Source organism: Helianthus annuus, chromosome 13 (assembly GCF_002127325.2).
Source record: "Helianthus annuus cultivar XRQ/B chromosome 13, HanXRQr2.0-SUNRISE, whole genome shotgun sequence".
Taxonomy (NCBI): domain Eukaryota; kingdom Viridiplantae; phylum Streptophyta; class Magnoliopsida; order Asterales; family Asteraceae; genus Helianthus; species Helianthus annuus.
The window spans coordinates 129,542,600-129,569,581 of record NC_035445.2 but is presented as its reverse complement, the minus strand read 5'-3'; the positions used below and the strand labels follow the sequence as shown (position 1 = coordinate 129,569,581).

General features: G+C 37.6%; 5 protein-coding genes and 1 pseudogene across 6 annotated transcripts; 4 read left to right on the top strand and 2 right to left on the bottom strand.

The window, feature by feature from the left end:
• The first annotated feature begins 219 nt into the window (after window positions 1-219).
• Window positions 220-8,961, top strand: LOC110901706 (probable serine/threonine-protein kinase PBL28). The gene is made up of 5 exons (XM_022148506.1): window positions 220-410; window positions 892-986; window positions 3,184-3,314; window positions 7,262-8,208; window positions 8,760-8,961. The coding sequence occupies exons 1-5, from the start codon at window positions 220-222 to the stop codon at window positions 8,959-8,961; spliced, it is 1,566 nt and encodes a 521-aa protein (XP_022004198.1).
• Window positions 8,962-11,331: 2,370 nt separating this feature from the next.
• Window positions 11,332-13,321, top strand: LOC110901705. The gene is made up of 2 exons (XM_022148505.1): window positions 11,332-12,556; window positions 12,648-13,321. The coding sequence occupies exons 1-2, from the start codon at window positions 11,332-11,334 to the stop codon at window positions 13,319-13,321; spliced, it is 1,899 nt and encodes a 632-aa protein (XP_022004197.1).
• An 87-nt stretch (window positions 13,322-13,408) lies between these two features.
• On the top strand, window positions 13,409-14,297 carry LOC118485858. Its single transcript, XM_035982355.1, has 2 exons — window positions 13,409-13,464; window positions 13,548-14,297. The coding sequence occupies exon 2, from the start codon at window positions 13,557-13,559 to the stop codon at window positions 14,295-14,297; it is 741 nt and encodes a 246-aa protein (XP_035838248.1). The 5' UTR covers window positions 13,409-13,464; window positions 13,548-13,556.
• Window positions 14,298-15,135: 838 nt separating this feature from the next.
• On the top strand, window positions 15,136-16,092 carry LOC110901704. Its single transcript, XM_022148504.2, has 4 exons — window positions 15,136-15,319; window positions 15,396-15,479; window positions 15,575-15,763; window positions 15,874-16,092. The coding sequence occupies exons 1-4, from the start codon at window positions 15,170-15,172 to the stop codon at window positions 16,036-16,038; spliced, it is 588 nt and encodes a 195-aa protein (XP_022004196.2). The 5' UTR covers window positions 15,136-15,169; the 3' UTR covers window positions 16,039-16,092.
• Window positions 16,093-17,808: 1,716 nt separating this feature from the next.
• LOC110901703 lies at window positions 17,809-19,155 on the bottom strand (annotated as a pseudogene).
• A 920-nt stretch (window positions 19,156-20,075) lies between these two features.
• Window positions 20,076-24,993, bottom strand: LOC110899323 (cyclase-like protein 2). Of its 2 annotated transcripts, none has more exons than XM_022146213.2 (6): window positions 24,480-24,993; window positions 22,226-22,270; window positions 21,877-21,949; window positions 21,670-21,767; window positions 20,552-20,643; window positions 20,076-20,462 (listed from the first exon to the last, which is right to left on the bottom strand). In XM_022146213.2, the coding sequence occupies exons 1-6, from the start codon at window positions 24,871-24,873 to the stop codon at window positions 20,337-20,339; spliced, it is 828 nt and encodes a 275-aa protein (XP_022001905.1). In that variant the 5' UTR covers window positions 24,874-24,993; the 3' UTR covers window positions 20,076-20,336. The 2 variants fall into 2 exon arrangements, with proteins under 2 accessions (XP_022001905.1, XP_022001906.1); XM_022146214.2 differs by having other exon boundaries at window positions 20,552-20,622; window positions 24,480-24,992.
• Window positions 24,994-26,982: the final 1,989 nt, after the last annotated feature.

Genomic DNA, 26,982 nt, shown 5'->3' with positions numbered 1-26,982 from the left:
GCGTACACGGGATTAATTATAAGCAACGATAAAAGTGTACTAACCGAGGAATTATGTGTGTGCGCCTAAGTGTTTGAACAGAGAGAGAAAGAGCTTGAGGAGAGGATTGCCATCGAACAAGAAAGAGAGAGAGAGCCTTAGGGTTTTTGTGTGATTTGCAGTTAAGTTAAACAAGAAGTTTACATTCTGGGCCTCGGATAACCTGGGCCGAGGGCCCTTATGGCGAACAACTCCCTCGACGAAGAACCTTCTTCGTCGTGGAGTGTTTGGCGAAGAACACTATCGGCGAAGGATCTCTTGACGAAGAACCATACTTCATCAAGGGTGTTGACGACGAAGAACCCTCCTTCATCGAGGAGTGGTTGTGACGAAGAACCATTCTTCATCGGCGTGGGTTTTTCGTCAATCAAGTGTGAACAAAGTGTGATGTTATGCTATGCCTAAACACTACACAATTATCATGTAACACCCAACCATAACAATACTTTAATCATTCAGATATCATGCACAAGATACAACGTAAAATGAAATGTGAAAACAATATTGTGAAACAAGTGGTGCGTAGAGGAAAGACCTTGAAATCTCGGGTTGTCACAAAAAGTGCATTCTTACATGGTGTGGTTGAAGAAGAGGTGTACATCGAACAGCCTCTAGGTTTTGAAGATCCTACTCACCCTGATCGGGTTGGTTGCTCAACAAAGCTCTCTACGGATTACATCAAGCACCGAGAGCATGGTACGCAACCTTATCTAATTATCTGCTAGAGAATGGATTTCCTTGAGGTCTTATCGATTGCACTCTTTTCATCAAAGAACAGGATGGAGATCTTCTATTGGTAAAGGTATACGTAGATGATATTATATTTGAATCTACTAACGATGTTTTGTGTAGGAACTTTGAGCGTGTTATGCAGGAGAAATTCGAAATGAGCGCCATGGGGGAAATGACATTCTTTTTGCGCCTACAAGTGCAACAAACGAAGTGTGGTATATTTATCCATCAGACTAAGTATGTTAGTGACATCTTGAACCGATTCCAGATGTCCAAAGCAACGCCCATTGGGAATTAATCCGGACTTGAAGGGTGAAGTTGATAACTCTTCATTTTACCACGCAATGATCGGGTCTCTTATGTACCTCACGGCCTCAAGACCAGATATAATATATCCTACGTTCCTGCTTGCCCGATATCAAGTCAACCCGAAGGCCTCACATCTTGCATCTGTGAAAAGGATTTTTCACTATTTGAAGGGATGCCCGGACACCGGTCTCTGGTACCCTAGGGATGATAGCTTTGACTTGATCGCGTTCAGTGATTCTGATTTTGGTGGCTACAAAATCGACGGTAAATCCACAACGACTGAATGTCAGTTTTTAGGAAATCGCCTAGTCACATGGTAGTGCAAGAAGCAGACTTGTGTCGCTACATCAACATGTGAAGCTGAATACGTTGCTGCCTCAATTTGTTGCTCCCAAGTCCTGTGGATCCAACAACAAATGCACGACTGCTGTTTTGAATTCCTAGCTACTCCTATTTTCGTTGATAACTAAGCTACCTTACAGATCACTAGAAATCCTATGCAACATTCAAAGACGAAACACATCGAAATTAAGTATCACTTCATATGTGATTGCTTTGATAAAAAGGCTTATCGATGTTGTTAAGGTCCACACTGATGACCAACGTGCTGACCTTTGTACCAAAGCTTTTCATAAATCACGATTTGACTTTTTAGTAATGGTAAACGGCATTAAGGCCAAGCAAGAGTAAAACTGACATCGGAAAATCGTTTTTGTAAATATCTTTGTGTTTTTAATTTATCATAGTTTATACATTTTAGGGGGAGTAAATCCAAATTTGAAAATTTCAAAAACATCGAAAAATTTCTAAAACACAAAAACAATAGAAAAACAAAAATGAGTTTCCTGGCGAGCAAAAGAGAAAATGATAGTACATCAATGGTCTGTTGAAACCTCTTTAAACTGAACGTAAAATGACAAACGACAACTAGCTCTATATAAGTTGTATCGGTAGGTTCACAATCACCTTAAAGTGTGCAGGGTGATATAAACTTTAATCGACTGAAGACTGTGTGGGAACCACTCATTGGCATATGGTCTTAGTACCGAAATTTCGTTTGAGAGATTGCGAAGGTTCTGAGATATGTGGTCTTTATGTTGTTTATCATCTGGGTATCATGGTTATTTCTTTTACCAAAAAAATAACGAGACGAAGTCAAGATCTTCCATGATACCATACATACGTGTACATATTGCATACGACCTCAATAAGTGATCAACAATTACATGTCCAAACAAAATAAGTGATAATATATCACAGCTTTCATGCGGGAGTCAAGTTCGTCTCTTTTTCTGTACATTGGTACTAACCTGTTCACGGACTTGCTCATGTGCCCTCATGCATATGAAAATCAAGTTCCTCATCAATAAGTGATTCTATCACATAGGGCTTGTTTTCAATAAAAAACAAGTGGGTATCTCACATCATTATATACGGTCAAACAGATGATAAGCGGTATACTCACCAGTAAGATGAAATCTCGTGCATACCTTGATATGGGAATGTGTCGTGTGTGGATGAACACCGGTCGATAAGTATAAATCATACCTTAATCGTATCCCCTAATCACGAATACATCTGATAAGTTGAGCCTAAGTGGACAACAATACCGATAATCGTTATAGGATGCTTATCTTAATATTAACTATTGAACAACAAGAGCGTTTTGGCGTGACCGCACACTGATATGATTCTCTTACCCTCGAAACTCGCAAAAAGAATGTCTGTAAATATTTATTTACTGCTTTCCGTCTTTAAATTTGAAAATTCAAAAATACCAAAAAGATTTTAGGTGTGTTTTAATATAAACTTTATAAAAACCAAAAAGATTTTATTTCTATTTTATTTTTGATTGCCCGATGTTGGATCTCGAGTCTTTACCACCTGAAATCTGATCGAAAACCAAAACAATTAAATCTTCATAAACGGTCAAAGTTTGCAAGTTTTGAAAGTTAGAAACTAAAATTGATAAATATGTTAAACTTTCAAACTATTGTCGGACGGTAGGTTAATGAGAATTGGTCTCATGTGTGTCGTTTGTTTGTGTTGACTATTTTCCAAGCAGTTGTTCTCATTACGCGTTTAGCTTTCTTGTATGTGCAGATGCGACATCCAAACCAGCTAAAGGCGAAGAGAACATGTCAGATGATAAGCCTTGGAATGAAGACACAATATGGATGCAATCAGAAGATCAAGATGATCAAGTTGCAGTTGACCACTCATCAACACCAAAAGTATTGAAGTTAAAAAGATTCGCGAGCATCATTTTAGGGGGAGTTTGTTGATACACTCCCTGTTTGAGTCACGTGAAGACCTTTATGTGGACGCGACTCGGTTCGGTTCGGTTCGACTCGGTTAGGTTCGGCTCAATACCGACGTCGCGACATTCCTCCGTCGTGCGCCCCAGAGTTCGACACGCGAAGCACAAAGAGCCGCGAAGCTTCCCGACGCCACATCACCATGACATCACCATGATGATGTCATGTGAAGACTTATCATCAGTGGCGTCTCTGAGAATTCATGTACCCTGTTCGAGGTCAAAAAAATGTGCCCTTATATCTTAACGATAAACAAGACATTTACGAAAATGACAAAATCGTATTATTCGATAAACAATGTGTAACATCCGCCTAAATGAACTAAACGAACAATGTGTAATCTCCGATAACCATCCGTTTTGAAAACCGGATCCCAAACGAACTTTTTTTATTTATATTAGATGTCGCATATTTAGAAATTACTATAACTAGTTTTTTCGGGTTTAAAATATTAATTTTATGAATGAAACTTGTTAGTCCCGTTAATAATTACAAAATAAATCACTAACCTAGTTATAAATGTTAGATTAAACTAATTTCCTAATTGAAGGGACTGATTTGGTAATTCTTTAGAACTTTTAAGTGCAGGGACCAGTTGTGCAATTATTGGAAACTATTAAATGAAACTCAATAAAAAAGAAGTGAACCAAGGGACTCGAACTCGGGTCTCACCGGGCCCAAAGAACGAACAAAAGCACGCGCACCACTGCACCAAAGATCATTTTATGTATATTGTTTGATTCGATTTCTATTTATGAACATATATATATCGGTTTAAAAAAAACACGTGCCCCTCGAAATCACGGGCCTGTGCGGAAGTCCTCCCCGCATACCCTCATAGCCGCCCCTGCTTATCATTCCATAGATTCCATTCTCAAACGTGAATTCATGTGTTTAGAACCATTTAATTGCTGATTATTATGCATGACGAAGAACCCTTTTATCATACATGACGAAGAACTAGGTCTGTGTAATGACGAAGAACCTCATTAGAAATCGACGAAGAACATGTTTCTTCCAAAGGTTATTCGCTGATCTAGTATGACGAAGAACCTCACTTCTTCGTCATCTTATGTTCTTCGTCGGACCTGCTGTGCATATATATATTCAGCAAACAGGAGACAAAATGGGTCTGAACAGACTAGAGAACACAGAGAGTATTTTCAAGAGAGCTTTGAGAGAACCATTGTTTGATTCTCTTGTAACAAACTCTTATGTGAAATCCAAGTTAAAGCTTTAACAATTGTATCTTTATCTTGTGTTTGTGTGTTCTTGAACTTGGTTTACTTACCCGGTTGGATTCTGCACAACTGGGTTTGTCCGGTAACAAGGAATAGGTTATACTCGATCCTCCGGGTGGACCTACATTTAACTAATCCGATTTATTTAAGAAAACGTATCCACACGTATTCGAGTGGTTTTAGTCAGGTGAAACCTGGTTTAGGGTCGGGTTGCGAGTTGGGGAAGAAGAACCAAGCAGAGTTTGGTTGGGTTCGCGTTTATAGGGAACAAACATCAGATTCTGTTCCATCAGTTGTTGTAGATCAGCTGCTATCCTTGAACGTGGTTAACCAGAGGTGGCCGGGTTCGAGTCCCACGCGACCCATGGCATTTTCCTTCACAACTAATTTTTATTTTCTTTTATAATCAATTTTCAGTCTTTCCTATGGTGACCCAAATGCCCCTGTACTTGAGTTTCATAGTTCGACAAAATTGGTCCTTATAGTTATAAATCCTCTAATCAACACTAAACTAATGAATTATAAGTCTCATTTATTATACTACTTAGTTTGATGTTTATATTCTCAAACCTAACTTAGTTAAAAGATATAATTTAGCTTAGTTATGTATAATAATAACTTCGCTAATTGTTTTACCATACATAATCTAACTTAGTTAATTGTTTTCTTTTATAAGATTCAATGGAACCAACCAGTTATATTTATTTTATGAAAATGCATCTTTAATCCCGGATTTAGTTAATCAACAAAATATAGGAAAATGGTAAAGATAATAAACTTTGCGCTTTTATTTATAATATTCCGGATTCGGTTTACAGTTCAAGTCGGGTTTCGGGAATCCATAAACGGATGTTACAATAATGAATTTCACATTTGTAATCATTTAGAGTTTCCATCCATCAACGTCGACGCATATTTAAATCATTCTGACTGAATATGTGTTGTAGACTCTTATGGTCAATATATATGATAAACATTAAAATGAATGAGATGTCAATACTCAAAATTGTGTATTTGAAATGTTACTACTATGAGAAACTGGGTGGGAATGTGTCACATATATGGAGTAAGTGTTTTTATGGTTAAATTTGGCTGGATTTTACAAAAAAAAAAAAGGGTAAACTGACAACTACGTTTTGGAGAACAAAAACCAAACTAGTTAGTTGGATTCTACAGAAAATTTTAGACAACACCTGCTAAGTACGATTCAAAGAATGACAAACCAAATCTACAGGCCGAGTGGGTTGACCAGACTAATGGGGTTTACGGGTTTGGCGGGTCAATGATTCGGTTTTCTCAGTTTAAAGGTTTGGTTTTGTCGGTTAAACGGTTCGATTTTGATAGTTTGACTCGTTTAAAAATCATGATTTTATATAAAAATGATAAAGGAGGTTCATAAATACAATACATTTAAAAGAGGTTCATGATTTTGATGGTTTGGATGCATACCCGAGCCATCAAGCCACCAGACTGAATATGTGTTGTAGACTCTTATGGTCAATATATATGATAAACATTAAAATGAATGAGATGTCAATACTCAAAATTGTGTATTTGAAATGTTACTACTATGAGAAACTGGGTGGGAATGTGTCACATATATGGAGTAAGTGTTTTTATGGTTAAATTTGGCTGGATTTTACAAAAAAAAAAAAAGGGTAAACTGACAACTACGTTTTGGAGAACAAAAACCAAACTAGTTAGTTGGATTCTACAGAAAATTTTAGACAACACCTGCTAAGTACGATTCAAAGAATGACAAACCAAATCTACAGGCCGAGTGGGTTGACCAGACTAATGGGGTTTACGGGTTTGGCGGGTCAATGATTCGGTTTTCTCAGTTTAAAGGTTTGGTTTTGTCGGTTAAACGGTTCGATTTTGATAGTTTGACTCGTTTAAAAATCATGATTTTATATAAAAATGATAAAGGAGGTTCATAAATACAATACATTTAAAAGAGGTTCATGATTTTGATGGTTTGGATGCATACCCGAGCCATCAAGCCACCAATTCCCGGGAAAACCCGTCCGGTTCGGCTTGGTTTCGAACTGGCAACCTCCAGAGAGCCCTAGTTCTAAACTTTATTGTTACCACCAGGGCTGGCCCTGGCCACCAACAATGTCCTTCAAAGTGATGCTAGTGGTAGTTGAACTTGAGACCTTAATGAGAGAAACCAATTAAGTAAATAACCATTAGACCAACTTGTTAGGACGGAATGGTTGTTTTTTAAAGCCGAAAACTCAAATAGCTGTTTTCGTGATCCACTTTTTACGCTATAAACATGAATATCAAATCATGTGAAATCGTGTGTACATGTTGAAATGTCAACACGTTCTTTGCATCTGAGGTAGTGTATTATATTTTAATTTTAAATTAATATAAAATGTAATAACTGAAGTGGCGTTATGTATTACTAGTTTAATTTCTGGCCTGTCTAATCCAATATAAAGGCATTGCATTTCATTTAATTTCATTCATAACCATTTTTCCATTCCCTTATAGATATATACAAACACCTTTTGTCTTGGTTCTTTTCACATCTCCTGTCAACCTGTGCACTTGCAATTGCTTGGAACCCTTCATTTGAATTTAATAATTATGATTTCATCAACATATATGCAGGCATACTTGCAAAAATTCTTGCACAAGTTTCAACATCTTAAAATCCAACTGGAAGAGATAACATCAGCCACCAACGACTTCGACGATCAGAATTATATTGGTCGTGGTGGTTATGGGAAAGGTTACAAAGGAGAACTGTCTCACTCCAAGGGCCGAAGCGTGGTCGCTATCAAGCGTCTGGATCGTACCAGTAGACAAGGAATACCTGAGTTCTTGAAAGAGATAACAATGCTTTCTGATTATAAGCATGAAAATGTTATCTCACTTCTGGGATTCTGTTGTGAAGGGGGTGAGATGATCCTGGTGTACGAGCTTGCATCTCGTGGAAGCCTTGACCGCTATTTAAATTCCCCTCATCTCACTTGGAGCCAACGTTTAAAGATATGCCTTAATGCCGCGAAGGGATTAAGCTACCTTCATGATCCAAGGGAAACACACCGAAGACTAATCCATTGTGATATTAAAAGTGGCAACATCCTTCTCGATGAGCAATGGAATGCTAAAGTTTCGGACTTCGGGCTATCAACAATGGGGTCAGCTAATGAGCAGCACTCGGTTATTGTCATCCCGGCCGCAGGTAGAGAGGGGTACATTGATCCACTATATTGGATGACGCACACCCTAACGAAAGAGTCAGATGTGTACTCTTTTGGCGTGGTGTTATTTGAAGTTTTATGTGGGAGATTATGCTATACACTTGATAGCAAGGGTCATGTTAAGGAGATCTTAGTGCCCACGTGGATTAAGAGTCTTGAACAAAACAAGTTAAATGATATCATTTATAAAAATTCGTACAATGAACCAAAGCATCAGAGTGTTATAAACAGATTTTCAGATATTGCATATCAATGTTTAAAGGAATCTCGTGAAGATAGTCCAAAGATGGTTGACGTTGTGACAGAACTTGAGATTGCAATCGATAATCACGAGTTACTCCAAAATGAAGAGTTAATAGGTAAATGGAACGAACAACTTTATGAGTACCAACAGATGATTAAGACTGCAGAACCTCCTCTGAACTACAGATCCAAAGATGAATTGATGACCATTGCCACTAAAAAAGATTGTGAGTGATAGAAAAATGGTTGATAACATGACGGAACTTGATTGGGTGTTGTGAGTGATGAGTGATGACCACCCCAGCCACCCCACTAAAACAACAAAGAGGGTTGTAAATACAACAATATAATGTACTTTAAAAGTACTATCATGAATTCTTTTAACTAAATTCATTCACTTTACTATAACTTTTTGGATAGAGGTTACCATAAGTTCTTTCATTTGTTCAAACTCATGATTTTATAAAAAAATAAATAAATAAATAAATAAAAACCCTCAGATTTTATAACAAAAAAAATCAATAAATTCCAGTGGTATGATGGTTCTATATTTGAGCTCTCTAATTCTTTCTAAATCTTATTGATTCGTTATGATTCCATTTTAGCCATTTTATTTAAGAAGTTCTCATTTAATTCGTGAATTTTTTTTTTTTCTTAAGATATAACTCAAATCTTTTGAGACTTGTTATTATTGCACTTCAGTACTTCACATATCTAGATCTTGAGAAGTGGTGTGTAAAGATGAATTCACTACAAGAATTATACACCATTAGCGACGACACCATTAGCGGCGACGGGCCAAGTGTCGCCGCTATTGGTCGATCCGTGTCACGAGGCCTGAGACCAAACCCCAGCCGTTGATCAAAATCCTGATCTAACGGTTGGGGATTTAAAAGGTATTAGCGGCGACAGAGCTAGGGTCAATACCGGCGACGGGTGTCTCCGCTAAAAGTAGGCGTCAGAACTTTAAACCCTAGCCACACAAACCTTATCTGTTGTCAGAGCTTTACCGGCGACAGGAGTCAGTACCGGCGACGGTCCGTCGCCGCTAAAGGTTTTACGTTATCAGACCCATATCAGCGCCTTTTTTTCCCTCTTTCTTCACTTTTTCCCCCAAAACCTTCCCTCTACCGCCGGAAAAACGCGATTTTCACCCAAATCAGTAAGTGAACCTTTGTTTTTGTTACATTTCTTCTTTATTTTTGTTATATACATGTTATAGCATTTAATTTTTGTATATTTTTGTGTGTTCGGGTGTATGCTAGAGAATTTCTCCACCGGCACCACCTCGTCTCCACGGCCGCCACCTCATCTCCACCGGCACTACCTCTTCTCCTCCAAAACAGGTTAATGTATGTTTATTTTTGTTCCAAGATGTAAATGTGATGTGAATTGTACTTGGTTGTTAAGAATGAACTGTAGTTTGAAAGTCTCATGATGTTGACTCCCTCATTTGCCATTTAATTTAATCTTGGTATATGCATATGCAAGCTATATATTTTGGTTTTGTAGAAATTTGTAGATGTTGACTCCCTCAATGAACTGTAGTTTTTTGAATTAACTTAGTTGTGTAGTCACGAAATTGTTGTATCAATTGGTTGATTTGATCTAGTAGGTTTGGTTTTGTAGAAATTTGCAGATGCAAGCTATATATTTTGAGTTAGGCAGTGTTATTTGGATCAGAGGCACATTAAGCGTGTGGTTATGTTTGTTTGTGATATATTATTTAACAAAGTTTAGGCAGTAGATATTGATCTTTACATAACAGCTATGCTTACTTTCTACACTTAGATGAATGATGATTATAGTGTTCCATAGACTTATAAATGATAATATGGACATGAAATATAAAATCAATACATTTTTCCACTTGGAACTTCATCTAAGTAGCGCCACCAGAAGTATTAATTTATGTATTATTTGTTTTCATGTGACCGCTACATCAAGACATTGTACTATGTGCATTGATTTTTGTAACCTATAATGCATTATAAATCCATTCATTGCATAACTGTATAATTAGCGAGTAGGGGAAACGAGAAACCATTCATTTAACATGCTAAATATATTACAGAAAATTTAATTTAACATGTTAAATTGTTTTTTTTTCAGATCTTTTGCATATAAAAACATGTGTGCAGGTCTTTTTAATAAAAAAAATCAGAAAAATAAAAATTAAAAACATACTTAAAAACACTTTAAAAAGGTAACAATTCTTTTTTACATAAAAAGGTAACAGTTCTTTTTTACATATTTAGTTTAGTTCTCAATGAGATATATCTAGAGTACCATTTGTCGCCGGTATTGACTTTTAGCGACGACGTGCCCGTGTTTGAATTAATCATTTTAAACATAACGAGCTTAGAAATACCCGCCCGAAATTGATTTAGAAATTAATTTCGGGTTGTCCCCGTTTATCTTGGGACTGCTTTTTGAATACTTTATCTCATTTAGGATGTGAATGTGTATTACATGATTGTTTGTTTAAGAAGGATCCGGTTATCATTTTCTCTTTGCTCCTCGGGTATATATATCATTACATATATACTTGGGAGCTAAGAGGAAATGCTGCCGAATTTTTCTTAAACAAACAATCATGTAATACACATTCACATATGAGATAAAGTGTTCAAAAAGTGGGTTTAGCAGCCTACCCTTGTCTTGTTAATCCTAAATTAGATTTTCTTTCAGTTGCATAATGCCTATCGATAAAAGTTGGATTGATTCCCCACGTCATTCACCTCACTACAAGCAAGGACTCGAGTCATTTATCGAGATGTGTGAAAGAGTGATAAAAAACCACGATGAAGTTAGATGTCCGTGTACCAAATGTAAAAATTCCGGCTTAAAAACTATGGCAGAAATGAAATACCATTTGCGTATTAACAGTTTTTGGAAGGAATACACTTCGTGGACCTATCACAGGGACACGACTCCAATTGCACAAGTAAACGATGTTGCGCCACAAGACGGTATGGTAAACGTTATTGAAGACATTAGGGGGAGCGTATGGAAGAAGATACATACCTTAACCAAGAGAACCCGAATGGAGATAGTAGCGGTGTTGTTGATGATTTTGAAGACCTGATAAAGGAAGCTGAAACAGAATTATATCCTGGTTGTACTAAGTTTTCTTCTATCGACTTTTTAGCAAAGCTTTTGAATATAAAGGATACGTACCATTTTCAAAATGAAGGAGTAGATCGACTCCTCTCGTTGTTGCGATAGTCAATGCCAGAAGGCAACAAGATTCCCCCTTCGTATTATGTAGCTAAGAAGACATTTAAGAAGATTGGTTTGACATATGAGATGATAGATGTGTGCACAAATGATTGTGCTCTCTTTTGGAAAGAAATCGAGTCCTTGCAAAATTGTCCCGTTTGTAATGAGAGTCGATGGGTCGATAAAGACACAAAAGGCACGAAGGTGGCTCGTAAGGTGTTACGATACTTTCCTTTGACGCCTAGACTACGACGTTTGTATTGTTCAAGGCACACAGCGAAAGATATGATATGGCATAGTACCGGACGATCGGAAGATGGGACTATGCGTCATCCAGTTGATGGATCTGCATGGCAAGACTTTGATAAAAAGTACCCAAACTTCGCGATGGAGCCACGAAATGTTCGCTTAGGGCTTGCAGCTGACGGTTTTAATCCCTTTAACACCGGTAGTGGATCCTCGACTCATAGCACGTGGCCGGTTATACTCACCACATATAATCTGCCTCCCTGGCTATGCATGCGAGAGTCCACATTCATGTTGACCTTGTTGATTTCTGGCCCTAAATCACCGGGGAAAGACATGGACGTTTTCCTTAGACCGTTAGTGGATGAGCTTAAGCAATTGTGGCAGACAGGTGTACGTACTAAAGACGCAGCAACAAACACATACTTCACAATGAAGGCGGCGTTGTTATGGACCATAAATGACTTTCCAGCCCGTAGTAGCCTATCAGGTTGGAGCGGACAAGGCTACATGGCATGCCCAACTTGTAACCAAGACACTCCTTCAATACGTGTAACTGGTAAATGTGCTTATGTTGGTCATCGCCGTTTCTTAGATGCCAACCATCCTTGGAGAACAAGTCTCGACTTTAACGGGAGACCCGAGACACGAGACCCTCCGAGACAGTTTAGCCCAGCTGACATAGAAGCTCAACTAGGTCGTTTAATTAATCGTCTACCAGGCAAGCAACCAGATTTTGGAGGTAGGAGGATAACCCGGTCAGATTTCGAGTTGAACTGGTCCAAAAGAAGCATATTTTTTGACCTTGAGTATTGGTCTTCTCTGCAGCTGAAACATAACTTAGATGTAATGCATATAGAGAAAAATGTGTGCGACAGCTTGCTCGGTACTCTTCTGATGAACGATAAGAGCAAAGACACGCCAAATGCGCGGTCCGACTTGGAAAAACTAAACATTCGGCCGTCACAATGGCTGAAACAATCGGGTGGCAAGTTCTTAAGTCCCCACCCAAAGTACTCATTCAAGTCCGATGATCGAAAACTTTTTTGTCAGTTTATAAAAAAATGTTAAAATACCAGATGGGTTTGGATCTAATATCAGTAAGAGGGTGACAGATAACAATGCTAACATTACCGGGTTGAAATCTCATGACTGTCATATCCTCATGCAACGTTTGATACCGATTGGGGTTAGAGGGCTTTTGACTAAAGATACATCTACACCAATAGTAGACCTTTGTATGTTCTTTAAGCAACTTTGCTCTAGAACACTATCGGTGGATGATATGAAGAAAGCAAAGGATGACATTGTTACCATCTTATGCAAGTTAGAGATGATCTATCCACCTGCGTTTTTTGACATTATGGTTCATTTACTTGTGCATTTACCTGATGAAGCGATTGCGGGAGGTCCAGTAGCTTTTAGATGGATGTATCCATTTGAAAGGTACATGAAAAAACTAAAGAACTATGTTAAAAACCCGGCAAGGCCTGAAGGTTGTATAGCTGAATGTTATGTGTTTGAAGAAGCTCTAACATTTTGTTCAATGTACCTTAAAGATGTTCAGACTAAGTTCAATCGCCCAGATAGAAACGGTGATGTCGTTGTTGAAAAAAGAAAGTTATGGGTGTTTGAGTCCAAATGTAGTTATGTTGGCGCAAGAAAGGAGAAATATCTATCATTCATCGAAAAAAACAAGATGGAATGGTTTGTCCTCGAAAACTGCGCAGAAGTTAGGGAGTACATGAAGTGAGTGCTTCTATCTTTAACATTTCATAATCTGTTAATTGGTATTTTTCGTTCCTTTCTTATATTTGTCATCAATGTCGTGAATTCAAACATACACATCCCCATGATGATCTTAAAACCAAATTTCCGGGATGGTTTCTCCATAAGGTATAATACATATATAACACTCATTACTCTATACTTGCTAGGTAATACATATATAACAAACATTATTACTATATATTTGTTAGGTCCATTCGATGAAAACACAAAATTCTCCAGAATTCCACCCGGAGTTGTATGCTCTTTCAATTTGTGCGAAAATGACTGCTTACACTTACACTGCTTGCATAGTCAACGGTGTTAGGTTTAAGACACTTGAACGTGATGCAAAATGCGCAACGCAAAACTCTGGGGTGGAAGTGGTTGGAGAGAACGGTGTGAAATTTTATGGCCAATTAGAAGAAATTATTGAGTTGCGTTATACAAATGATTATTCCACTGTCCTATTTCAGTGCAAGTGGTTTGATACTCAAAGGGGTGTAAACCATGACAATAATATCACCAGTATAAGCACTGAACATGAATGGGACAAAGACGATCAACTCATATTTGCTTCGCAAGCCAAACAAGTGTTCTTCATCCAAGAAACGTCTCGAAACCAAAAAAATAAACATAGGTGGGTAGTCGAAAATGTTAATCATCGAAGAATTTGGGATCGGCCATTAAGTGATGACCGCGTCAATAAGGTTCAAAATGTTGGCAAACGCTTAGAAGATAGTGACGTTGTTGACAACAACTCTTCATCTGACTGTCCACTTGTCATTGACTTGACCCAATACTTTCAAATTGGATCTTCTCATGTTACTGCGGGTGAGCCTTCAATTAAAGTTGATCCCCCAACGGCCACCGTCGATGAAGTGTTTGAAGTCGAGACTGATTCTGATGAGGTCGAGGCTGATTATGATGAGGATGATCCCGATTATGTGGAGTCTGACTAAAAGAAAAGTTATTGTAATTTTTTATTGATTTGTAATTGATAAACACTTGTTTGAAATATTTATTTGAATTTGAGTTACACTTGTTGTACTTTCCCTTAATTTGTATTAGATACACATGCTGTAACATTTGTAACTTTATAGGGATTATGTTTTCGATACTGTTGATATTCGCGTATCTGATGGCTGATGTGGCCCCCTGGGGACATGGGGGTGACGGCGCTGGTGATCCACCGCTTCCTCCTGGTGGATTTCGTAGCACACACGAGACAGACGGTAAGTCTTTTACTAAATTATTTTGTAGTCCTTATATTTTATATATTATAAATGTTGTTACTAATTATTTTTGTTTTAATTGCAGCGGTTCCCCCGAAGAGGGTTAGGGGGAAAGCAAAAAACGAGAAACTAAGGCGTCTGGTAAAAGCGGGGGGGCCTGTATCGCTTACGTTTGACAGGCAGGTGACGTATACCCCTGTTGGTAAAACAAGGGATATGTTTTCACGGGAGGCCGGCCTGTATATGTGGCGGTCCATCCCCTTCGATAAAATTGGATGGGATAACGTTGAACAACATTACAAGGATGCCCTCATGAACCACTTACGGGTAAATAACTTATATGCATAAAATTTTATTAAATATTTAAGCACATACAAATCTAATTTATATATGATATTTTAACTTTTTTATTTAATTTGTAGGAAAATTTCAATTTTGATGAAGTGCAACGTGATATAGAGGCCAAAAACTTGACGGGTGGCATTAGGGCTGTGCTTATGAAGCGGTACTCTGACCGCAAGTACGATGCTAAAAAATTATTTAAGAGCAAAGGAGGTTACAATGATCTTGAGAGTGCAAGGGCATTCCATCCCAAGGATATGCCCTATGATAACTGGTTGAGAACCATCGAAGGTTTCCGGGAAGAAAAATATATTAAAAGAAGCAAGGCCAACACACTAGTACGCGAGAAACAACAATTCCCATACCGTGGGGGGACATCTTCGTACGGTAGCACCGCCTATAAAAATGTAATGTTTTATGTATGTGTGCGTGTGTGTAAGCTTTTGTTTATTTAATGTCTAATCTAAGTTTAATGTTAAACAGGATATGGATTGGGTACCTACGTATGCTAAAACCCACACGGACAATCAAGGGAATTGGGTTGATCCGGTTGCTGAACAAAATTACGTAAGTATTTCTTTTAAGTATTATTTTCTATAACAAATATATATATATATATATATACACACACACATATATTTAATCATCTTCGTAAAATACAGCGGAACATACAACATGCCACTAGTGAATGGAGCGGTGAGGGTCCGCCAATTGCCCCGTATCAGGAAGCGTTGGGTGAGCGGCGAGGATGGTACCGCGGGATGGGGCCTAAACCTTCTTCCAACACGTCCTCGCACTCGTCATCTAACATGTCGTCTTCGCAAGCTCGGACGCAAGAACCCTTTTCCGAGGTAAACTGCGCAATTTAAAAAATGACAAACGAACGCATGTTTCCTTGTTAAATATATGTTGGTAGCGTTAATTAATATGCTAATATACGTTTTGCTATCTATTATTGTAGGATTTTGTTAACAGCTTGTTCCAAACCCCGTCATTTTTGAACCAACTTAACAACTATCTTGCTTTACAAGAAAAAGGAAAAGGAAAGTCAAAAGACTACGATTCTGACAACTTATTCGATAATGAATCCGACGATGAACCCAACGATAACGATGACGATGAGTGACTTGTTTTTAATGTATGCTTTGGATTTAATTAAACGTTGTAGGATATAATGTACGACTTAATTAAACGTAGTTTTTAATTATATTACCTTTAGTATATGTTGATTATGTTCATTGCGTATGCTTGCGTTGTTTAAAAATAGGCAGGTTTTGTTTTTTCGGCCGTAAAACTGGCTGGGCAGCTGTATATACAGCTGCTGTATTAAAAAAAAACAGACTTTTAGCGGCGACACGTGCACTACTACAAAATAGAGCATAAGACGGTGTTCAATATTTGGTTTAGACGGTGTTATTAAAATAACACCGTCTTAAAATCAATTCCTCGTGCAAATCCAATTAAAATATTCAACAAAATTCCATAAAACACCGTCTTATGCTTCAACACCGTCTTATGGTTACATACGCACCCTTTAGACGGTGTTCCCTTTGAACACCGTCTTATATGCTCATGCTTTAGACGGTGTTATTTTAATAACCCCGTCTTAAAATCGAATCCTCACATGACCGTTACACCAGCAAGCAAATGTATTTCTAGCAAATGTATTTCTGGAAAATGTTCACTAAACACTGTCTAATAAGACTTGAGGTATAAGCCGGTGTTCAAACTCTGAACACCGTCTAATAAGACTTGAGGTATAAGCCGGTGTTCAAACTCTGAACACCGTCTAATAAGACTTGAGGTATAAGCCGGTGTTCAAACTCTGAACACTGTCTAATAGGACTTGAGGTATAAGCCGGTGTTCAAACTCTGAACACTGTCTAATAGGACTTGAGGTATAAGCCGGTGTTGAGACTCTGAACACCGTCTAATAGGACTTGAGGTATAAGCCGGTGTTGAGACTCTGAACACCGTCTAATAAGTCATGAATTTTAAGCCGGTGTTCAAACTGAACACCGTCTAAAAAGATATGATTTTAAACCAGTGTGGTTTAAGACGGTGTTGAAAACACCGTCTTAAAACCCATTTCACCCCGTCTTATGCTCTATTTTGTAGTAGTGGTGTCGCCGCTATTGCTCTTCTCCCTTTACCGACGAAAGTCAACACCGGCGACACTGTTAGCGACGACACCTGTCGTCGCTAAAAGTGCAGCATCAATACCGGCGACAGCAATCATTACCGGCGACAACCGGTCAATAGCGGCCCAGCAATACCGGCGACAAATGGGGTCAATACCGGCGACAGCCGTCGCCGCTAAAGGTGCCCTGTTCTTGTAGTGATTGTTGATACAGCCATCTGTACATTGTAAACAAATTTCCATACAATTGTTGATACAGCCATCTGTACATTGTAAACAAATTTCCTCTATCGACTTCCTCTTTCCCCTGTTTAATTTCAATTTCTGATTTCATGATGTGTGTACTCCTGATTCATGTGTATACGAAGTTGTTGGTATTTGAGATGCACATGTCTAGACTTTCATTATAAATGATGTGAGCACACACATATAGTACCAGTGTTAAACATGAATGATATCCTGAGGGCACACACATATATTATCATTTAACATACTTTGTGTGTGAAGTAGTGGACATGTTTAACACTGGTACTATATGTGTGTGCCCTCAGGATAGTCCAAATACAATGTGGACGTTTTGTGATTAACATTATTTTCCTAGAACTGCTTGTACTATTAAATCATTTAATCCTTTTAGTATGTTTGCAATACCGACACTTACTTTACAAACTGACAAGTAATAAACACGGTTTGAAAAACAAAAAAAAAAAAAAAAGGTAAAAAGAAAATGAAGTTCGATTTGTGAACTACATAACATCATTTGATGAGGATGCATCTTATGGGAGATCTCTTGGCTCCGAGTAACCTTAATGGTAAGCAATGCACATTATATATCACTGCTTCTATATCTTCAAGTTTCAGACCTTCCACATGAATGATATCCTGAGGGCACACACATATAATACCAGTGTTAAACATGTCCACTACTTCACACACAAAGTATGTTAAAGAGTATACGTCTTACCCTGTTCTCTAAGAAGACAAGATGAGAAGGGATAAGACGATCATATGCAGCAACTGGCAAGTAATCAATACCTAAAAAATGAGACCAAATGACTGATTATGTATTTCTGTCATGCATAACCACAATAAGGTTGTTTTAGATATTTCCACAAACATATGTATCCATTACAAAGTAATGGATACGTGATGATCTAGGTATCCATTACAAAGTAATTGGATATAAGCTAAGGAGAAACAAGATAAAATTATTGAAATTTAGAAGAGTAAAAATATTTACCGCTCCAAAACAACATTGTGTTTCCTGTAACCATGGTGTTGTAATACACCACAGCCTGCAATAAACATTGTGTTTCCCATATATCTCAACTCATCTTGGCTTGGTCTCCATTTATGTTGGTCTTTTTAAACATCTCAGTGCATATATATTGAATGATAAATGTTTTCTTTTTGAACCCATGACCTCTTGTTGGTAAATAGGAGAGTTTACCACCACACCAGCTTTTCTTTTCATCCACATAATTGTATTTATGGGGTTCTTATAAAATTTAATATACCGGATCAACTAATTTTTTAGAAAACATTGGGGTCCGTGGACCCCGACCCACTCCATGTGGGTCCGATATCAGTGTTGTCCTTGAGCCACTAGGCTCCATCCTTCATAAATCCAACATAGCTTATGTCAAATTGCTTTTTCCACATTAGCCATCGGAAATTAGTGATCCGGAAAATCAAAAGTCAATATAAAAGTCAATATCAGTGTTTAATGTTATGAAAAGCAGAAGTCTTACTCCCTTGGGAATGTTCATGGACTTCATAACTTCAGCTGAAATAATTTAATAACTAATCAGGATTTAACACACATGGAAGCTGGAATGCACATATAATGTAAACAGAACTCACACATGCTAGCAGTAAAGAGCTATTTATTCAAAAAAAAAATATACAGAAAGAATCATAGAGCACTTAAAACAGAAGTACATACATGTACTGATTGGCATAAACAATTTAAAATTAAAAGTAAAGAACCATAGTTGAATTAGTACATGTTATGTTCTTGTCTCTTGGAACATCAACTAATAACGCTGGGCTTGCAGAAAAAAAAAAAGTGACATGATTTAGGGGGTAGTGATGGAATTCCATCACTCACAACATCCAATCAAGTTCCGCCACGTCATCGAGCTTTATTCCATCACTAGTGATAGATTTTACTAGGGGTGCCCATCATTAGCGTACGAAACACTTGGAAATTGACTTGCATTTTATTCGTGACATGGTTTTTGCGGTATTTTATACGTTCGGTATGTTTCTACTACGCTTCAGATTGCATATCTTTTGACCAAAGATTGTCTAGTGTTAGTTTTGACAATCTGCGGTCCAAGCTTCACGTGGATGTTTCCCGTTCAGCGTGAGGGGGCATATTAGATTGTATATTTGATACGTACATATATAGGTTATTGTGACAGCTGGATATTAGTTGGCATGTTAGTTAGTAGTTAGTTAGCATGGTGGTTGGTAGTATATATAGATGAGTGTGTTGTATGTTTTAGTTAACTGAAAGTGAAATGGAAATACTTTTGAGAGCCTGATACTTTTTTAAGTTGTGATACTATTGACACTTGAGGTTGGTTTGTCTATCTTAACTGATGCGAGCCTGGAAGTGCACATTGGAACCAGTTTGGGATCCGAAACCCGTTCCTAAATTGCAACCAATGTGATCTAGAAACCAGTTTGAAACTGAATTGAACCGCTAATTTGTAATCGGTTTGAGAACTCCTCTGTTGAAACCAATTAAAGCTAAATTGAACCGCATATAACTAGTTTCAAACCGATCCGATCCTTTTCCCTTTATAAACCGGTTTCTAATCCGAACTGTATTGGGCCAAAACCGGGTTTGACCACCCTTTAACCAAAACCAAACTGTTGTAACAATCAGATACTACATGACATGACTGTGTTATGGTTATGGACAAAATTTTGGTGCATATGATGCCGGTTGCTAAGGCTACTAGTAGAGAACCAAGACTTGAGCATATACAAGAACATAGTGACATGATAAAAGATGAAAGAATGCAAAGCTGATCATGGTATATTTTCGTATAAATATGATGAAAGAACGACGGTTAGCATACAACAAGAAGTTAAAACCGGTTTAGAACATGAAACCAAGTTAAAAGAAAACGACGAACAAAAGCTGAACCTAAATATCATTAAACACCGTATCACTGCTCTCAAACAGAACCAAAGGGAGCTTTTGCAACATGTTTGAGATGTCAGGAGCCAAGGCTGAGCGGTTTTCGTGGAATGGCTACTACTATATAGTATCACTTGATAAGGATGCATCTAATGGGAGATCCTTCAGCTCCAAGTAACCTCAATGGTAAGCAATGGACACTGTATATTCCCGCTTCTACATCGTCAAGTTTCAAACCTTCAACAAGTATGATATCCTGACACCACACAAACGATATTGATCAGAACAACGGTCATCTTTACCCTCCATAAGTACATTGTTAATTGATATTGCTTGATGACTTACCCTGCTCTCAAAGAAGACACGATGAGTAGCTACAGAATCAACAAATGCAGCAGCTGATAAGTAATCAATACCTAAAACGTCACAACAAACGACTGGATAATTGGTGAAGAATATTATTTTCTGTGCATTGAATAACAACTTAAAGATAAATGATAAATCAAATAGTAATATAACTATCTTGGTTTTAAAAAGCGCGCCCTAGGCGCAAGGCGCAACAAGGCGCAGGGCCTGGGGCTTTTTTGCTTCTCGCCTAGTGTAATTACAGGAAGCGACCAAAAGGCGCATTTTTTGATGATTTTTTGTGGGCTTTTTGGCCTGAGGCGCGCGCCTCATGTAACTTAGACGTTTTACTGCATAAAAATGTTGTACCTTGGGTTTTTTGACTTGTACATGTAATTAAAATGGTATAAAAGCCTTACTTATAGCTATATTTTGGTTAAAGGAAGCTAAAAACCTATGGGATATGTATGGGATATATAAAAAAATTATATAAACATCTTGCGCCTCGGGTACGAAAAGCCCACTGCTTTTGCGCTTTGCGCTTCGCGCCTCAATTTTAGACCCCGTTGCTTTTGTGCGCCTCTCGCCTTTTAAAACAAAGATAACTATAAAAGTAAACTGCCAAAATGGTCCCTGAGGTTTGGTCACTTTTGCCATTTTAGTCCAAAACTCAAACCTTTTGAATCTGGGTCCATGTGGTTTCAATTTTGTTGCCATTTTCATCCAAAAACAAAATTTGGTCAGATTTTTAGTTAACATCCAGTTTTTTTGTCTTTCTCCTCCCTTTTAATGAAGGGCAAAATGGTCTGGTTTTTTTAATTTGTTAAAATAGAATGTTAAAAGACCATTTTGCCCTTTATTAAAAGGAAGAAAAAAAGACATCAAAGCTGGATGTTAACTGAAAGATCTGACCAGATTTTAATTTTGGATGAAAATGGCAACAAAATTGAAACCACAGAGACCCAGATTCAAAAGGTTTGAGTTTTGGACTAATGTGGCAAAAGTGACCAAACCTCAGGGACCATTTTGGCAGTTTACTCTAACTATAATAAATAACAAACTTGGTTAACAGACCCATAATACATAACCAAGTGAGACAGAGAGAGAGAGAGATTTACCAACAAGTTTAATGTCGGAGTTGTCCTTAAGCCATTGGGCTCCATCCCTCAAGAATCCAACATAGCTTGTATCAAATTGCTTTTGCCACATCAGCCGCCTGAAACATGATGACTCGTAAATCTCAGCAAAAGAGAGAGATTTAAGTAAACTGGAAGTACTCTCCTATTTAGTTAACATTTTTATATACAAAACAAGGAGGAGATTACCTATCAGTGTTTAATGTTCTGAAAAGCACACGCTGTACGCCCTTGGGAATGTTTAAGGACTTCATAACTTCAGCTGAAACAAGTCAATTTGCATATCAATTAGTAAATTAGTTGCTTGAAGAAGACTCACTCATCCACACACGGAAGATAATCACGTGCAGTGGGAGAAAGAAAGAGAGGCAGTTAGAAACCGTCTTATATATCACATGTGAAGTAAAATGTATAAGTGTCTATGCGATTCACGCACTTATTTACTTAACTGGTTACGTATTGAACATGTAAATACATTTTGTTGACCAACGCCAACAACTTCAGATTACAGGGTAACGCACTATAGTTGAACAAGTACCTGTTATGTTACTGTCCCTTGGAACATCAACTAGTAACGCTGGGCCTGTAAAGTAAAAAAAAAAAAAAGAAACGTAAAATTAGTTATAAGTTTTTTCAAAGAACATGTATTTTTTTTCCTTAAGGATGAAAAATATAAAATTATAAGGATGAATTATGAGTATGTTGGGTTTTCAAGCTTCAAACACACAAAAACCAAACTCGAGAACAGAATAAGTTTTACTGCATAAAGAGACACAATTTCATTGCAACATCACGAAAAACTGAATAGACTCGACATAAATAAACATGCTCCCACTATCTAAAGAGTCACTCTTTTATTTGACCCAATAAACAAAAACTGGCCCATGATCTAATTAAACACATGTGACTAAAAAACTTTCTGTTGACCCGACTTTGACCCGTACCCATCAAGATTAACGTACAGAGTATATGACAAGAAAAATGTAGAGGGGTAGAGCATACTAGAAACTCAGTTTGTGTCAATGGTTAAAAAGCGTTCAGAACTATGTTTCAACCAAGTTTATAACTAGGGGTGTAAACAAGGCCAAAGGCTCGAGAGCTATTCATGATCAGCTCGGTTATAAGCTCGGATGAACCGAGCCTTAATGAGCCCAAGCTCGAGCCTGAAATACAATGCTCGTTTAGGCTATTTTGATGCAAGACAACGAGCAGAACAAACTTGAAGCTCAATTGTTCAACAAGGGAAAGAGATGCACTTTTGACATGAAATGAAATCTTCTTCATAACTAATAAAGGGAAAAAAAACCTGGGCAATGGAGTAATTTAGAATTCTTGGTGTAAAGTAACAGAACATTTGCCATTTAAAAAAAAAATCTAAAAAAGGGAAATTCATGTGACATTTTGACTAATAAAGAATATACATTTTTGTTTATTAATAAACAGGTAATTTACATCGAGATAGTTGGTAATTTACATCGAGATAGTCAGAATATACATTTTGACTAATTATATTATCAAACTTAATGGGATGTAATTATACATAACAGTCAAATTGACAAAACTTAAAAGAAAAGTTCAATGGTTATATGGAGGATAAAAAGTTTATTCAAACCGGGATTGTCGTCATTTTCCCTTCAAGAAACCTATGCATATATAAAAGGTCAAAAAAATAGAAGATTCAAGCTTTTAAAAAATCTTTTGCATATATACAGAAGTTTAAAAATTCAAACCATCAATGTCAAAAGAGAAAATTACTAAAATAGTCAAAAGTTGACCAAAAATTCAAAAAATAGAAGACATGGAAATTTAGTCGTCCCCAAAAGTGCAGGCTAAGCCTTAGCGGGCATCCAAAGGCACGGTTAGCCCGCACATTTCACCTAAAGCATGGGCTTAGCTAGCAATTATCACCAAAAGTGCAGGCCTAGCCGGCGCTTTCCTAGCCGTCTTAGCTTAAAGTTAGGCTAGTCAGCAGATGTGGCGGGTTCTCATAGAAGGATATGAGGACCGACTATTTTGGTGAAGGCTACATTTACACGAGGGATGAACAAATGGTACCCTGTACCGAACCATACCGGGCCATTTTCGGTACCCACTTTTTCCCATTTTCAAGATCGGTACTTCCGGTACGATACCAGTATTTTTGCTTGATTTACAAAGCCACTGCACCGTATTGTACCGAACCAAGCACTTTCGGTACCGGCAAGGCCGTTCCAACCTTTTTGGAGACCCAAGGCAAAATGAAATTTTGGGGTCTTTTTTTCCTTTTTTTATTATTATAAAGAGTACTCCTTTATCCGTATTTGGAAACAATCAAAAATCTAACACAACTATAACACAGAATGGTTAGTTTGTATAAGAAACCAAACAAATCTAAAACAATAAATTTACACTAATATTAATAATTTACATATATAAATTTACACTAATATTGATAGTTTACATATAAATTTTCTTTTTGTTGGAGGCCCTATTGGGTTACTTATACTATAGGTCCGGCCACCGCTATCATTTTTTGTGATTTTCGGGATCGGTAATTTCGATAGCGGTACAGTACCGAGTTAATCCCTAATTTCGACATCAATTCTTAAAAATTGAATTTTTTTTCTCAATTTTGACAATTTTGGTAATATTCTGGTGTCAAAATCATGTCTACAATCAGTCTTCTTGCTCAAAAATAAAAGCAAAACATCTAAATCAAACGAAAGGGTATTTAATATCATTCCACCTTTTCACATACGCATTTCATCAAACACCTTAACTACACCAACAATCTTTCCCCATAAAAAACTGACCATTAAGCACAAGAAGATCAAGCGTATCAACATCAAACCCGGCATCAAAATACTCATCAATCATGTGCCCAGGAGCATCCACGTGGGTCCCAGTGTGGGTCACCAGTTTCATCTCAGAAACATTGGACCGTGACCCGTTTTTCATACTGTTCGGAAGCCGGAGAAACTGTCCAAGACCCTCGTCCGATCCCCATGACGGCATCTCAGGGTGGTACCGGTGAGTTATGTCGATTATACGACCGTTGTCGTAGACTTCTGATCGGATAGGGGTGGGAATGTTGTTGAGGTCGCAGGTGGTGGTGTATGGAGATGGGTAGGCATCGTCGGCGGTGGAAGTGGAGCAGGTGATGAGTAGTGTGAGGAGTGTGGTGGTTAGTGTGTACAGTGGAGTCATTGGGACGAAGGTTAGAGGGACAACAATGGCGATTGATTGATTTTACAGAGTGATTATGGAATTTAGTAAGGTAAAAGGAGGGGGTTAGGTGGCCGACATGTTTGGTGATAATTTTGTATAAAAATGACCAATGTCGTAGGAATCTAAAATGAAAATATCTAAAAGTGAGCATGAAAATAGATGAAAGATTATTTTAGAAAAATCTAAATGTTCTGGATAGTGGCGAAACTTAATATTTTCGACTGGGGTCGGAAGTCACTGAACCTAAAATTAGACATAAAAAATTATAAAACAGGGGGTAGAAAACGTATATATCTAAAAAATTCTATACAAAAACTACATAGGACATTACTAAGCGAAAAGTTTTGGGGTCCCCCCCCCCCCCGGCCCCTACTATGCTACGCCTATGGTTTTGTAACTAAATGTGATTTTTGTCTCTGTGGCTTGGGTCATTTTGGCAGTTTAGTTCAAATGTTTCATTTTTCGCATGTGGGTTCAAAAAGGTTTCATTGTTGCCATTTTAGTCCACTGGGTTAACTTCAACCATTTTTTCTACTAACGAGAAAGGCAATTCGGTCATTTTATATGTAATTCTGTTAACTAGAAGGGCAATTCGGCCATATAAAATGATCGAATTGCCCTTCTCGTTAACATAAATGTGGTCGCCTGCCTTGCTGGGAGGGGTATTGCTTTGGGAGTTACAGAAACCGCTTTAGATGTTATATTAAGCGAGAGTAATGATCCGGTACACGTCCAAATCTTGTCGACTGACTATAATTGGTTTACACATTTGTATGCAATGATCATTTGGGCTGACATGTTTTAACTTTGTAGGTCTATGGGGCACGACCAATCAGGAGGTGGCTAGAAAAGAAGGTTGTGACTGAATTATCAAAGATGTTGATTAAAGAAGATATTGATGAAAACACAGCAGTGTATATAGATGCAGGCATGAATGGGGATGGGTTGAGTTACAGGGTGGAGAAGAATGGTGGATTGGTGAATGCTGCAACGGGGCAGAAGTCTGACATACTGATTGAAGTCCCGAATGCAAATGGTGGGACTCGTAGTGATGATGCGCAGGCTGTGAAGAGGATGAAGATCCAGGAGATCGAAGATGATGATGAAATGGATGAATTACTGAAAAGCAAAAATAGTTGGAGTCAGAAGGCATTCTGTTGATTCTGTGTACTTCTTGTATGTTAAATTAGAGACTTGTGAAGCCGTGAGGGCGCAAAACAATTTTTCCAAAAACAAAAATGCTATCAAGAACCAAACCATTATTTAGTAGAAATAAACATGCAAGTGAACTCGTGAAGCAGGGTTGGTTATATATTAACAATTTTCCAACTTGGCAACTTGATCTTTCAACCCCAATGACATATCAAAATCAGGAAATAGAAACAAAATACTAATCTATTACAACCCCAATGACATATCAAAATCAGGAAATAGAAACAAAATACTAATCTATTACAAGCGGAAAATGTGAACATCAACGACCTTAAGCTTATATATAGGTCCTTATCACTTACACTTAAAATAGAAACCGCCACTTAATATTGAAATTAGAAGCCCAGTGCTATAGAATAGTTGGTCAAAGTCATAGCTTAAAGCAAGATTAATAATGTGGTCTACAAGAAAGTTTTTTTCAGGATTGGAATAATTTTGTTCTTTTGTCTTCCAATGTATGTATTTTTACATAGTATTAAATTTGAAGAGAAATGATTAGTTTTTATTTGAAACCGCGTTTCACGCAGGCAATAGAATAGTAAGATATAAAATTAAAACAAATAAAAACCAACATTCATAAAAGGAATGAAATTAAAAAAATACAACTAACAAGAAAAATAAGTACTGATACTTAATTCTTTTGACATACGAAACCGTGTTCTAAACGTATCGCCATTATTCTTTGGGTTTTCAACAAAGTAATCATTCATTAGAACTTCATTAGCCTCTTCCCAATCGCGACGAACTATTTTTTTTCTTCCACCGTCCCATATCTTCAAGCTCCGCGAGCCCAGCCTTCTTTACAAAAAATTCCAAAACACAACCCGTAGATTCCGACGAACTAGACGAGTCGGAATTGTACTTGGGTACTCTATA